At 48.4% G+C, this 13519-nt stretch overlaps 1 protein-coding gene across 4 annotated transcripts in view; it reads left to right on the forward strand.

The window, feature by feature from the left end:
- SERTAD2 (SERTA domain containing 2) overlaps nt 1-8725 on the forward strand; it is a 114138-nt gene extending 105413 nt beyond the window's left edge. For all 4 annotated transcript variants that reach the window (XM_046661555.1, XM_046661556.1, XM_046661554.1 and 1 more), the window contains one exon: nt 3479-8725. In XM_046661555.1, coding sequence (XP_046517511.1) covers nt 3483-4430 — 948 coding nt within the window. In that variant the 5' untranslated portion in view covers nt 3479-3482 and the 3' untranslated portion in view covers nt 4431-8725. The remainder of the gene's footprint in view (nt 1-3478) is intronic.
- The last annotated feature ends 4794 nt before the right edge of the window (nt 8726-13519 follow it).

A 13519-nucleotide genomic window follows, 5' to 3' on the forward strand; every position in this document is an offset into this window, starting at 1 on the left:
AGCGGCTTCTGCGGAGCCAGCCAGCCTTGGCGTTGGCCAGCCTGCGCTTCAGGCCCAAGACCCCGCCTGGCTTCTTGCCGTCGGGTCCTCGAGAGGCTGGCTGTCCTTCTTTGAATGGTGCCCTGCTCCCGGAGGTGGGTGTTCCTACAGCCCTGGGAGGGAGCACTCTTCTCACCGCCCTCCCGCTTCTGGGAGTGGGAGCACTTGACTCGAAACTGTGTTCCACAAACATTGGGAAAATTTTAATGTTTTAAGACTTTTAAATTTTTTAAAATAAAAATGTGGACTAGATTTTATGTTGCATGTTATTCCTTTCTATAAGAATTTAGATAGAATTAGGATTACAAATCAAGATTGTGTGGATTTTGCAATCTTACTGGGTGTGTGCAGCCAGTTTTGCTTCATAAAATGAACCAGAGAAATGAGGGCAAACTTGCTTTGAGACATACTCCATCATGGGTCCTATTTACACATTTGAAAAGCATCCAAGATTCGATTTGTCTAAATATTCCTGCTCACAGATCTTGCTTACAAGGGGCCCTCCTCCTTCCCCTTCCAGACAGCATTACAAATGTCTTATCAGGCTTTTCCCAAATCATTAGGATTATCACACAGCTATGACCAGCTAGATCCTTCTAATTGGAAATTAGGTGCTCCCCACATTGACATCTCTCTGCAAAGATCTCCACAGATCTCTTTCAGCTGTGAGAAATCGGCTAAAGGCCCGGAGGACTGCGTGCTTATCAGATATCTCAGTTCTGTAGATTCAGTGATTATTTCTAGAGAAATGTGAGTTATTGAGAAAGTCCTGTTGTTTATTTTGGCAGCAAGTCTTCAAGAGACAGTTCTATATCGAGACCAAAAGAAAAAAGTCTTAGCCAAGTGTTACCTCTCCTCCAGAAAACCAAGAAAAATTGAAAGTGGCGCTGAGCTTACTAACCTGCTTTTAGTTGTGACTTCAGTTTACATTTTAGGACAGTGCTTCTCAAACTTTCTGTGATGAAGGACCATTTTGTTTGTTTCCTCCTTCATAGACTAATATTTTAGTGAAACATAATAAAAACAATCACTAGGAAATGAGATTAAAGGACAAAGACGTTAAAATAGAAACCTCGTTTTTAAATTAGATTTACAGACATACAATTGCTCTGTAAATTTTCTATAAAAGTTTTTAATTAATACAGTATCTCTACTTACCTCATCATGGACCACACTTTGAGAAACACTGTTTCCGAGGGTATGTGTATGCATTTTTGTGTTCTCACACGCACATTTAAATGTATTGGATATGATCACATTATTACATAGAATGCAGATCATCTAACAGCTTCATATGGGAATTAAGTGTACCTTAGTGAGCTCTTTGGCAAAAGAGGAAGCTTTCTGGAAGCAAGTATGTAAATGCTTAAGTTGTAAGCAAACACAAATAGTATAATTGTGAATACAGTTCTCTGTTTGAAAACAGTTGTCCGGTAACACTTCTGCATAAAGTGGAAAAGTATTTTGTAATGTGAAATGAATCACCCTCTCTGATTCGCACCAAGTTGCACAGGCACAGAGACTCGAGACAGGAAGTGTCCTGGGCGACGTGTGAGCAGCGGGAAATGTTTCTTTCATCTGAAGTATTCGATAAGCAAGTTGTTCCTATCACCCTTCCTTGCCTCGGAGAGCAGTTAATTATGGGACTGGTCTTTGGTCCTAGTGATTGACAGCCATTTTCTTAATGTTTACAAAATGAGAGAAAGTGTTTCATACAAGTAATTCCACATTCTTTATGAGCATTAACAAATTCTCAAGCTGAGTCTGACGTTGACGGGTTGCAGCTGTCTCCTTTCTCTCCTGGAGACTGAGGCACATGAAGGCAGTCCCCCGTACCGCCCCATGAGACTTGTGTGCCAGGCTCCCTGGCCACCTGCATGTCTGGCCCCCTTGAGGGACAGTGTGGCCTCCTTTAGCAAAGTGTCGGAGGGAAGTTCTGTGAAGTTTTCTTATAGTTAGCCTTCTTCCTTTGGGGTGAGACTCATAATTCAAAATGATACTGAGGTGTGGGAGAAGATACTCAGCCCTGTGAAGACCAGGCTTTATCCGTCTGCAGGATTCCGCGCTTTCTGGCCCATGCCCAGGAGCAGAGATGCGGAATGAGGTAGTAAAGGATTGACTGAGGCGCCGTCAAAATCAGCTGAAGCAATTCAGTGAAAGGCGAGTCACTTTTAGAAGAAAAATTGGATCACTGCACAGCACTCACTTGTATATGAAGATACGAGAGTGAGTGAGTGGCACTGAGGAGAGGATTAACACGCATCTATGGGTAAGTGTCGTAGAGGAGGTGAGGGAGAAGGCAGGGGCCAGGCTTAATTAGAACCACGTCTCCCCTCTGGACAACATAAGGACAGCTTTCCTGATTAAATGGGTAGAAGGGAGGTATGTGAGGCAAAGGGCAGTGGACTTGAGATTGTTCTGTTCAGTTGGTTGAAGTTCTGAGAAGAGGGACCCCTCTCCAAAAGGCGCAGCCAGCTGAGGACGTCCTCACTCAGGGCAGAGCAAGAGGCGAGGCAGCCAGGCTGTGAGCCTCAGGTGAGGTGGGGCGGGAGTTAAAATGCAACCCATTCCCAAACGCTCACGTTCTGAGAGCCGAGCTCGTCGCTTCTTCGACATACATCTGTATCTGTAGGTATTTTGTTATGAGACATCTCAAGTACCCAAACAGCAATGCTTATAATCAGGGCAAATTACTTTTTAAATTAGTCCAGTGGCATTCAGTCATAACTGCACACAGTGAAATCAAGTCATGGAAAAACTCGGGCTGGGAAATCCACATTCCTCCTCTTGATTCTAGACCGAAAAGCGGTGGCAGGTCAATCACACTGGTCATTTAACACAGGCCGAGTGCTTCACCACATGTCACCAAACAGACAGAAGGACTGTATGCATAATGAGCAAGGAAAAGGCACATTGAAAGCACACACAGTTCTGCCCAAATTGTACATCTTCCCCCTTCTCCAGCTTGGTTCTTTTAATTGTTCAAGATGTGGTCAACCTGTAATCTCTGACACCTTTATCTGTTTAGGTCCTAGCATTGTAAGTGTTTTCTTGAGCTTTAAAAATAAATGGGTTTGGGGGAGGGAAATTGAACCTGCATAGTAATGTTAGGCATGCAAGCGAAAGCAGGCACACGAGCTGAGAAAGTCAAAATCACGGTTTCCATGGTAACGTTTAACTTGTCTGTGTCGTACACATTTCTCAAGAAATATATTCACCAGACTACCTAGTGATAAAAATTGCTCCACCGGCATACGAACGTAGATTTCCCAATTCTCTCTTATTCCAAAAGGTCTTCCCCCAGTTAATCAGTCTGTTCTCACTAACCATGGGCAAGGAATTGAAGTCCAAGTCCTGACCTCTGAATCAGCGTCTTTGTTTTACGGTGGGAATTAGCTTTCGGGTGATTAATTCCGTTTCCTCCCTTTCTCCTTTGCAGATATATGTTGGGTAAAGGAGGAAAACGGAAGTTTGACGAGCATGAAGATGGGCTGGAAGGCAAAATCGTGTCTCCCTCCGACGGTCCGTCCAAGGTGTCTTACACCTTACAGCGCCAGACTATCTTCAACATTTCCCTTATGAAACTCTATAACCACAGGCCCCTCACAGAGCCCAGCTTGCAGAAGACCGTGCTCATCAACAACATGTTGAGGCGGATCCAAGAGGAGCTCAAACAGGAAGGCAGCCTGAGGCCTGTGTTCCCCGCCTCCTCCCAGCCGGCCGACTCGCTGAGCGACAGCTACCGAGAGGCCCCGGCCGCCCTCAGCCACCCCGCGTCCCCTTCTGCGCACCCCTGCGACCTCGGAAGCACTACGCCCCTGGAGGCCTGCCTCACCCCGGCCTCGCTGCTCGAGGACGATGATGACACTTTTTGCACTTCCCCGGCCATGCCGCCGGCTGCTCCCGCCAGAGTCTCCCCTCCAGCCCTCCCACCGGAGAAGGACAGCTTCTCCTCGGCCTTGGACGAGATCGAGGAGCTCTGTCCCACATCTACCTCCACCGAGGCCACCACCGTGGCAGCGACTGACAGCCCGAAGGGGGACTCCAGCGAGTCCAGCCTCCAGAAACCCGAGGGGCTCCAGGAGGGCCGGCCTGACGACTCGAAACTGATGGACTCTCTACCCGGGAACTTTGAAATCACAACGTCCACAGGCTTTCTGACAGACTTGACCCTGGACGACATCCTGTTTGCCGACATCGACACGTCGATGTATGATTTTGACCCCTGCACATCCACGTCGGGGACAGCCTCAAAAATGGCCCCGGTGTCCGCCGACGACCTCCTCAAGACTCTGGCTCCTTACAGCAGTCAGCCCGTCGCCCCGAGTCAGCCTTTCAAAATGGACCTCACAGAGCTGGACCACATCATGGAGGTGCTCGTCGGGTCCTAAGACCTGGGGACCCGGTGACTGTGCCCATCCAGACCCTGCCAGCGTCCCACACCCTGACAGCTCTCCGCACTGTGCATGCACCCTTGCTTGCCTTTTTCAGAGAAAACGAAACATTTTACAAAAGGATCACACTAGTTTTTGCTTTGAGCAGAGTTGGAGTGCCTTCATCCAAGTACGACCACTTTTAATATGCTTTTCGGAGTGGTTCCTCAGAGACCTGCTACCCTGGAATAGGAAAGAATACATTGGAAGACAATGTTGCTATGCTGAATGACAAAAATAAACAGTTCAAGTGAAGCACAAGGAATAAGTTGGAAAAGCTGTAAATTGCATGTGCATATTTGTCTATTTTTTCTATAAGTTTTATTGCAAGAGGTAAAAAAAGAAAAAAAAGAAAAAATATATATATATTATTTAGATAATCTCAGTACCTTTTCTGGCATTTTCGCCCTGTATAGGTTGACTTGGCAATTCAGCCTTTTTAGAGGCATTAACTACTCCTCATAAGTGTTGCATTTACATGGCTGTTTAGAAACTGCTGCCCAAATTTATTTTATATTTTTGTACAGATTCTGCAGTTTATGATATTGTTTTTCTAAAAACAAATGCTGTTTATACATATGAGATAGCTATTTTGATAGGATTTGCTCACCTAGTTCCTGCAAACTTCAGATGTACAAGTTGCACTTGTACTTTTATAGAGTTGTAATGTTTTATATGTGTTTGGTGCAAAGAGAAAATTGGATCAAATCAGTCTGCAGTTGATGTCCCCAAATGCAAACACACACACACACACACACACACACACACACAGTGCTTTAAGGAAGGGCCAGGCGATATCACACCCAAATTTCAGGAGCACCGACCCCCTGGCATGAACACCCTCCAGCACGGTGACTTCCGGAGCCAGAGCCACGTCTGCTCATCAAATTTTCAGTCAGCGGTTGGCGGGAGACAACTGTCAAGCTCGGGGGGGTTTAAGTGATGGTTCTCTTTAGCTTCCTCTTTTGAGAGGAAGGCTACCGAATACTCACTGTATCTATGCCAAGTTTGCGCTTTTAATTGTTTTTATTTTTTTTAAACGAAAACCCAAATGTTTCCCTTTTTGGCGTAATTTTTATGATGACGTGAAATTTTACACGTGAACAAAATTTTATGAAAAGCAACCAACCTCTTCACGGAACTAAACCGTATCGCAATGCTTAAGGCTCGTAAAGAAGAAAATCTTCCCCCAGAAGGCATCCATCATGTCGCTCAGTTGTCTTTTGCAGCTTCCCTTCCCTAGAGCTCTCGTTCCCTCTGTTGCTAAGTGCTGGAAATGGCATCTTCATGATCACCACAGTGAGCTCTGCTCACCTTGGCTCAGCCTGGGGTGCACTCGTGTAACTCTTGAACCTGGAGTCGGTCCCATTACATCACGGCTTCCAATCTGGTTACTTTCTTGAATCAACTGCTTTAACTACACTTTGCAAGGCTGTTTTACCCCAATACACAGACAGGACCTTCTGTTCATGTTTCTCCTCCTCCCCCTCCCCCGCCCCCCCAGGACACTTGAGAAGTAGCTCTTTGTTCCTAGCGGTGTACATTTAATTTTAAAACATTTGCAATGTATCATGCCTGTTGCCGAAATTGTTTATGGCCTTTTCGTTTCGTTTTTTTTTCTTTCTTCCAATGGTACTTTAGCTGGTTACCACCTATATTTGTTGAAATGCAGATGGCTTCTTTAGGAATAACTTTTATATTTATTTAAGAATTTTTAAATTATGGGATTTGTGTTGTTGTTGTTGTCTTTGTTGTTGGTCATTTGTCAATATTGAGTCACCAATTCTGCTCACTTCTTGCCATGGATAAAATTGAGTCTTTCTGGCCAATTAAAAAAGTCAGCTTTATAAAATGGCACTTTAAACAAGCCATAGATAGTTTTATTTTTATAATGCACATGGGGAAGTAATTACATTTGTGATGAAGGAACTGCTCATCTAAGCAAAAGATTCGTGTATGATATGATTGAATCTTTCTACATTCTATATTACTTCCCCCCCCACTTGAATGTGTTTTTAAAGGCTACTTATCAACTCAGAACAGTGAGAAACGGATCAAATTGCACCTATTCTCCTACAGCCCACCTCCACCGGAACACCTCGTGCTGCTTCAGATGTGTCACCTCCTTTGGTAGGACTAGGGACCAGATAGCGAAGGTGAGGGTTGTTGTAGATGCTTCCGGTGTCACTGTGCCTGTCCGTTTTAAGAGCTTCCTTTTCCTATGGAGAACAAGTCAGTGCAGACGCCATGCTTTTGATAACTGGAAGACCCAGCCGACTCACCCCCTGCCGCACACATGCACATACGTGCACACACACAATAGTGTTGATCATGCCCAACAATAACAGGCTAAGGGCGGCTGATCAGCCATTATTAAAGGCTGATTTACAGTAACTTAGAACAACTGTACTCTGGGTGGATTAGCAAATCGTGTGTTTAAACAAATCCCATATGTTGGGCAACAGTTCAGATAAGCACAGCGAAGTGTTGCCCAGACGTGGTTCTCCGACTCTCTCGTGTTTGTAAGGCTGGGCTTCAGAATCAAAACAAAACCCTCGAGAACAACAAGCAGATGCTTTTTAATTCTGGGTACTCTTGCCGTAAATGCTTGATATTCAAGGTCTAATGGGGAGGATAGGGGAAGTTAGTGGCCCATTTTAAAAGAACAAAACCATCAAGTGTTCAAGTTATCTTTGTGTCTTATTTTTACAAAGTGATGTCCCAACAGGGAAGAACGTGAGCCTGTGTGCCATCTCCGAGTCCCAGTCTGACTGTGGAACGTGCTTCCAGATGCCACCTGGCAGCAGTGCCCTTCCGGTGCTGGAGGACATCACGCGGCATTCAGTAAGCCAGGCAGGCAGTTTGAGGTGCCTTCATGAGAAAGATGTGCCGGGTGGGGCTGGGAGAGGACAATTATTGACAGTGATGTGCAATGAAGTGACAAGACGAGAGCAGAATAATAAGAGCTTTGAATTTGAAGTGATTTTTTTCATAAGTTATTTATTCCTTTTTTCTGTGTAAATATATTTATTTTACTGTGGAGCTCTAACAACATCTGGATCGTAACATGTGCAGAATGTATGGTAGGAATGTATTCTCTTGTAGGAATGTCAATCTGTATTAAAAGGGGGTCCGAGCCAGACCCCTGGGTCTTCTCATCGTATGCACAGTCCACATTCATTTTTACTCTCTTCTCTAATATGGGTCTATTTGAAATATGCAAAAGGTATGGATGAGGAATGTTTTAATACCTCCAAATTTTTAAGAAAATCAAGCATCAAAGGGTTGATATTTTTAAGCATTTTTTTAGTAGCACTTTCTCTTTATGACAGACGGGGCCACCGCACTGACACCCTTGTTCACATCAGAGGCTGAGAACGAGCTGGGCCCCTGCTCCACCTCCAGTGTCTTTATCAATTAAGCTTTTGATGGCCATAGCCCCTCGGAGCGTCCCGGCGGCCCTGAGGTCAATCAAGGAAAATTTCTTAAGTAAATAAGCTCCAAAGAGCCAAAGTATCAACTTACGGATCGTTTTTAAAGCCTAAATTTATTAGCCACCTTTGTGGTAAACAATGAATTATGAATCCCGCAGGGCAGCCTTCTTAAATGACAGATGTAAAAAAACAACTAAGAGACTCTGCTTTGTGCAGCAATTGTCCTTCTCCATAAGAATTGTCTTAATTTCAAAACCTTGCTGTTACAAATTGGACCTTTATACATTTTCTGAAAATATTGAAAAGAGCTTATTTAACCCGTTCTGGCTGTAAATGGTTAACTTCCTGGTACCTGCCAATGGCAGCGAGGTGCGTGTGTCCTGCTTGTGTACAGTTGTTTTCAGTGCTTCTAAGAACGAGTCTAAATGGTTCTTGAAAATTGGCCAGGATCAAATGCGATTGCAGACAAAGCCAATAAAAATTTTGGACATCTTTTGGGGAATAACAAGTTTAGAAGAGAAGTGCAATCCATACAAGCAAACAACCAAGATTTTGGAAAAGATGTACATAGTGGTGTGTTTGGTGCATGGTGTTTTGAGGAGGGCTTCTGTCAAAAAAGGAGGTGTAACCTTTCCCCCACAGACCTGAGAGCTGTGCCTTTTCTATGCAATATTACAGACGTTACATCGGAACCCAGATGGCTGTATTCACGTGTAGGTTTGGGCTGTAATCTAAACAATTGGACAGATTAAATGTACATGGAAATGAGCAGTCTTACTTTTGTAGTTTTATATTATACAATAAACAGTTAAAAGATGAGTGAGGCGCGTGTGCAGTTTCCTTCTGACCGGAGCTCGGCCAGCTCGGATGTCAGGAGTCGTCGTGTTCCCTCTGCTGGAGGTGGAGCTGGGGACCTTCTCATGCCTCTTGGTCTCAGATGCACCTTTCTCTCCTGGTTCTCCCTTGCCTCTTGGGCCTTTCTCCTTGTTCGAACTCTGCTCCCCCAACTCTCTGTAATCATTTTTGTCCAGGGTTTGGTTGGTCAGTGACCAGCTCTTTGACCAGCTTGCTGTGCCCAGGGGATCTGATCAACTCGGGACTCTGAAAATTTGCTTCCAGCTCCTGCCTCTCTCCCGAGCCCTGGACTTAAGCATCTGCCAGGCCGTGCCGTCTCACCCTGAGTGCATTCTAAAACAGCCTCATTTCCCACTGGGATGATCCTCCCCCTTTGGGCCCCTCTTTGGCCTTGTCACCTTCCTCCCAGGTGTGATTCTGCTGCCCCCACTCCTCCAGTGCCAGTCATCCTGTTCCCGAATATTCACAGGTCCCCCACCACCTCCTTTCCATCCCTACCACAGCTTCCCCAGCTCAGGTCCCCTTGTTGCCTCCGATCACTGCACCTGCTTCCTAGCTACTCTACCTGCCACCTTTGTTTCTCTTACATCCTTGGTTCGAGAGTCAACGTTCCAAAGCGCCAGTGCTGCACGCGTTTGCTGCACCTCCTCCAGCAGCCCCCTGTGATTTATACAACTGGCCCTGCTCCCCCCCATCTTCAGAGGTTAATGGAGGAGATCCTGTGCATCCTCCTCGGCAGCTGGCCCATCTTTGATGGAGTCGTGGGATCCAGTCTTGCCTAGTCCAGGCAGTTCTGGGCCACCATACCACCTGGCTAGGGGAGGGGGCTGGGTGTGAGGGACCTGGGAAATGAGGGTTCCAATCAATCAGCAATGGAATGTGATGAGGGAGGAGTGTTGGGGAGGTGTTAGAGGTTGAACTGTGCCCACCAAAAAAGATAGGTTGAAGTCCTGACCCCCAGTCCCTCAGAATGTGACCTTAGTTTGGAAACAGGGTCTTTACAGAGATAATCAAGTTAAAAGGAGGTTATTAGGGTGGGCCCTATTGCGGTATGACTAGTGTCCTTATCAAAAGGAGAGGTTTCAACACAGACGAGTGCACAGGGAGAGCACTGTGAAGACAAAGGCAGAGATCAGGGTAATGTGTCTACAAGCCAAGGAACACCTAAGATGGCCAGGAAACCACCAGAAGCTAGGGGAGAGGCATGGAATAGATTCTCCCCCACGACCTCAGAAGGAACTAACCCTGCTGACACCTCCATCTCTGACTTCCAGCCTCCAGAACAATAAATTTCTGCTGTTTAAGCCACTCCGTTGTTAAGTTTATGGTACTTCGTTACGGCAGCCCCAGCAAACTCATGGGGAGAAGGACAGGATGAGCTCTTTCCAGACATCCCGGTGGAGACTCATTAGGCAGCTAGAAGTAAGAGTCTCTCGCTCAGGAGAGTGGTTTGTCTCTAGAATTATGAGCATCTGCTGTTAATTAGAGATAGAAATCACAAATCGCTCGATCTCTCTGGACTTGTGAGGATAAGATAAAGTCATAGCTCCTAAATCTCTGAAAATGTTGACAGTGCAAGAAAAACACAAGTTACGGATGCCTGTCATCTCATGCCTCCAAAGGCATGAAAACATTTGTTGGATTAAAAGAAGAAAAAAAAACCTTGGAGTTCACCCTTCTCTATGGAATGAGAGAAGCCAGGACTCAGTCTTCTCTGGGTCCCAGGCCCACTCCCATCCTGGCCCTCTGGATGCCGTCATCCCCAGCACACTGCGTGCCCTTGCTTGGGCCCCCACTTCTGCTTGTAGAAATTCCACCCATCACTCCAAGGCTAAGCTCAAGTGCCTCTCCATAAAGCCTTCTTCGCAGTCAGAACCAACCTCTTCTGGGGTGCTCCGAGCCTCTGCGAACACTCTTAACAAGTCCTGCCATGTCTCAGGTTAGCTGGACACCATTTTCCTCCACGTCCCTCTGCTGCTCTGAAGAGCAACGACCTTGTGATGTTCACCTTTGCCAGAGGTCAGCAACCCGCAGCCCTTGGCCACATCCTGCCCCCTGCCTGTTTCTGTCAGTAAAGTTTTATTGGAACACAGCCACATTCATTTATCTGTGTGTTGTCTGTGGCTGCTGTCCTGCTACAATGGCACAGAAAACCATATGGCCCTCAAAGTCTAAAATATTTGCTCTTTGGCCCTTAACAGAAACAGTTTGCCAAACCCTAATCTTTGCAAACCATGCAATGCTTAGGACAGTGTTCGTCCACAGCTGGGCCAGGCTGCAGTCCCTGGGCTCCAAGGCTTACATAGACTGGGACCTACACCCCAGGAAAGCAAAGACAGTACAGATGTGGCGGCAAGGGTCCCAAGGGCACAGAGCGCTGGAGGTGGGGGTGCGAGGGCCAGAGAAGGCAGAGCAGTCAGAAAAGTCACACCAAAGTGGACATCTTCAGAGAGCTTGAGACCTATGAGGAGCCTCAGACATGGATCTTCTGGTCCCAGGGCCCCATTTCACAGATGTGAAAGCCGAGGCACAGGGAGGGGACGTGATTATTGTCTAGGGCAAGACACAGTTTATAGCACCGGGGTTCAGAGTTTGGCTCTGCCACCAGACAGCCTGGTTTGAATTGTGCTCCATCGTTTGTAGCCTGTAACTTTGGGCGAGCTCCTGATCCCCTCTGCGCCTCAGCTTCCTCCTCTGAAAGACAAGGGTAATAACTAGCTTGTCTCCTGCAATGGTGGGGATTAAATGGGTCCATCCATGTGAAGCACTTAACGCAGTTCTAGGCCATGAAAAACAGAAGTCCACAAATGTTAGCTGTGGCACACACGACAGTGGGCAGGGCTAAAGTCCAGGCCTCCACTCAGGGCGGTGTTTTATGTTGGGCCATAAAGCAAAGCTGGGGCGTCCTCATGCTAAAGGCACATTTTGTGGGGGCAGCGCCATTTCCTAACACCATGCCTGTCATCACAGTGGTCAGCTTTTTATTTACTGAGGACACGGTGCTTGAAGCTCGTGTGGCAGTCTGGGCTCCCAGAGTGCCTATTGCCTCTTCCATCTTTGCTTTTAAGATCCTGTTGCCCCTCTTGGAAAGGAATCTTTGACTGAATCAGCAGTGATAGTCCCCGGGGTGACCACTTAACTGAGCACTCGCGTGCCAGACACCATGAAGTGCTGACGTGCATGATCTCATGGACTCTTCACCCCAGCCCTTTGAGGTTTGTCCTCCCACCTCTGCTTTACAGAGGAGGGAGTCCAGGCTCAGAGAGGTTAAGCAATTGCCCAAAGGTCACACAGCTAGCAAGTGGCAGAGCTGGGATTGTGGGTGGGGCCCCATGACTCTTGTAACCCCTTCAGCACGCTCTCCTGTCAGCACTCATCACTGCTCCTTGTGTCATGGCATCCACAGGCAGGCTGACACTGGAGGCTGAACAAGGTGCGGGAGTCAGGAGATGGCATGCCATCCGAGCTTTACCTCTTTGACTTGCCTGACCCTGGACAGCCGCTTCACCTCTCCTCTTCTTCCTGGGGGTGTGGAGTCCTCCTGGCACACCAGGGCACCACCCAGAGGGACAAAAGGAGGAAGATGTCCCAGTGGGGCCAGCAGTGAACCAAGAGTTGGGACTGCTCTACAGAGCTGAATGCCCCCTAGGTTCTCTCGTCCTGGCTCTGTGTGACCCTGGGCCAGTCACCTGCCCTCTCAGGGACTCAGCTGGCTCAGGGGCAAAGGGAAGGTGCAGGACCACGTACATGCCCTGCGCTTCGGCCTTGGCTCTCCCCGGCGGCCAGTGAGAATCCTGAGGCCTCCGCCAGCATCTCTGGCCCAGGGCCCAGGCCTCGCGGGTTTCACGGAAGCTCTAGGTGGGACGCGCGCGGGGCCCTAAGGTGCCCAGCACCAGCCTTCGAGGCTCGGGGATGGCACGGCAGTGCGCATGATGGGAAGGCGCGCATGCTGCCATTGTGCCTGGAGCTGGGAGCCCCTCGCAGCCCGCCGGCGGCCTCCCGCCTCCCTCGCTAGCTCGCTCGCTCCCCTCTCCCCTCGCCGGCAGGGCGGCCGGGCTGCCAGCTGCCAGGAGGCCTATTGTTCAGCAGTGACAGGGAATGGCTGCGGGAGCACAGGCCGGGGAGGCTGGAGACAGCAGGAGGAGGGGGCGCGCTGGGGCCACGTCCTCAGCACAGTCGCACTAGCAGGCTTCTGTTCCCGATGGTCCGCTCAGGAGGCCGTTCCTGGGGAGGGCGCGTCACTGTGTGTTAGCGCGCCGGGTCAGGCCGCCACCAGAAAAGGATTTGTGGTCACTTATCTCCCAGCCGAGGGCCTGCAGCCAGGGCCAGGTGGCGGCGCCCCTGCAGTGGCGTTGTCCAGAGTCAATCCAGTCCATACCCGCGCGGGGAGGGCCGCTTCCCGGCCCGGGGAGGGTCCAGTGCTGGTAACAAGCGTCCTGACACTCGGGTGCGGCTTCCTGGTGCCAGAAGCCTGTCACGTCCATTCGCTGTTTGATTCTCCTGACGATTCTGGAGGGGGTGGTGGTGGGGGGAGACCCGGCAGGCGTGGGGAAACTGAGGTGCAGCGAGGGGCCCAGGGCTGCTAGGTGGAGGAGTGTGACCATGCAGTTCCAGCGCTGGCCGCCCACCTGTACCACCTTTGGTGCTTCAGAGCCTGAAGAAACTGGCCGGAAGCTCAGTGATGACAAAACAAGGGTCAACAGGGAACCTTGGAGCTAGAAGTTGCATCTTCTCTTGGACCTTTGGAACAGCTGAGGG

The sequence above is a fragment of the Equus quagga genome, chromosome 5 (assembly GCF_021613505.1).
Source record: "Equus quagga isolate Etosha38 chromosome 5, UCLA_HA_Equagga_1.0, whole genome shotgun sequence".
In the NCBI taxonomy this organism is placed as follows: domain Eukaryota; kingdom Metazoa; phylum Chordata; class Mammalia; order Perissodactyla; family Equidae; genus Equus; species Equus quagga.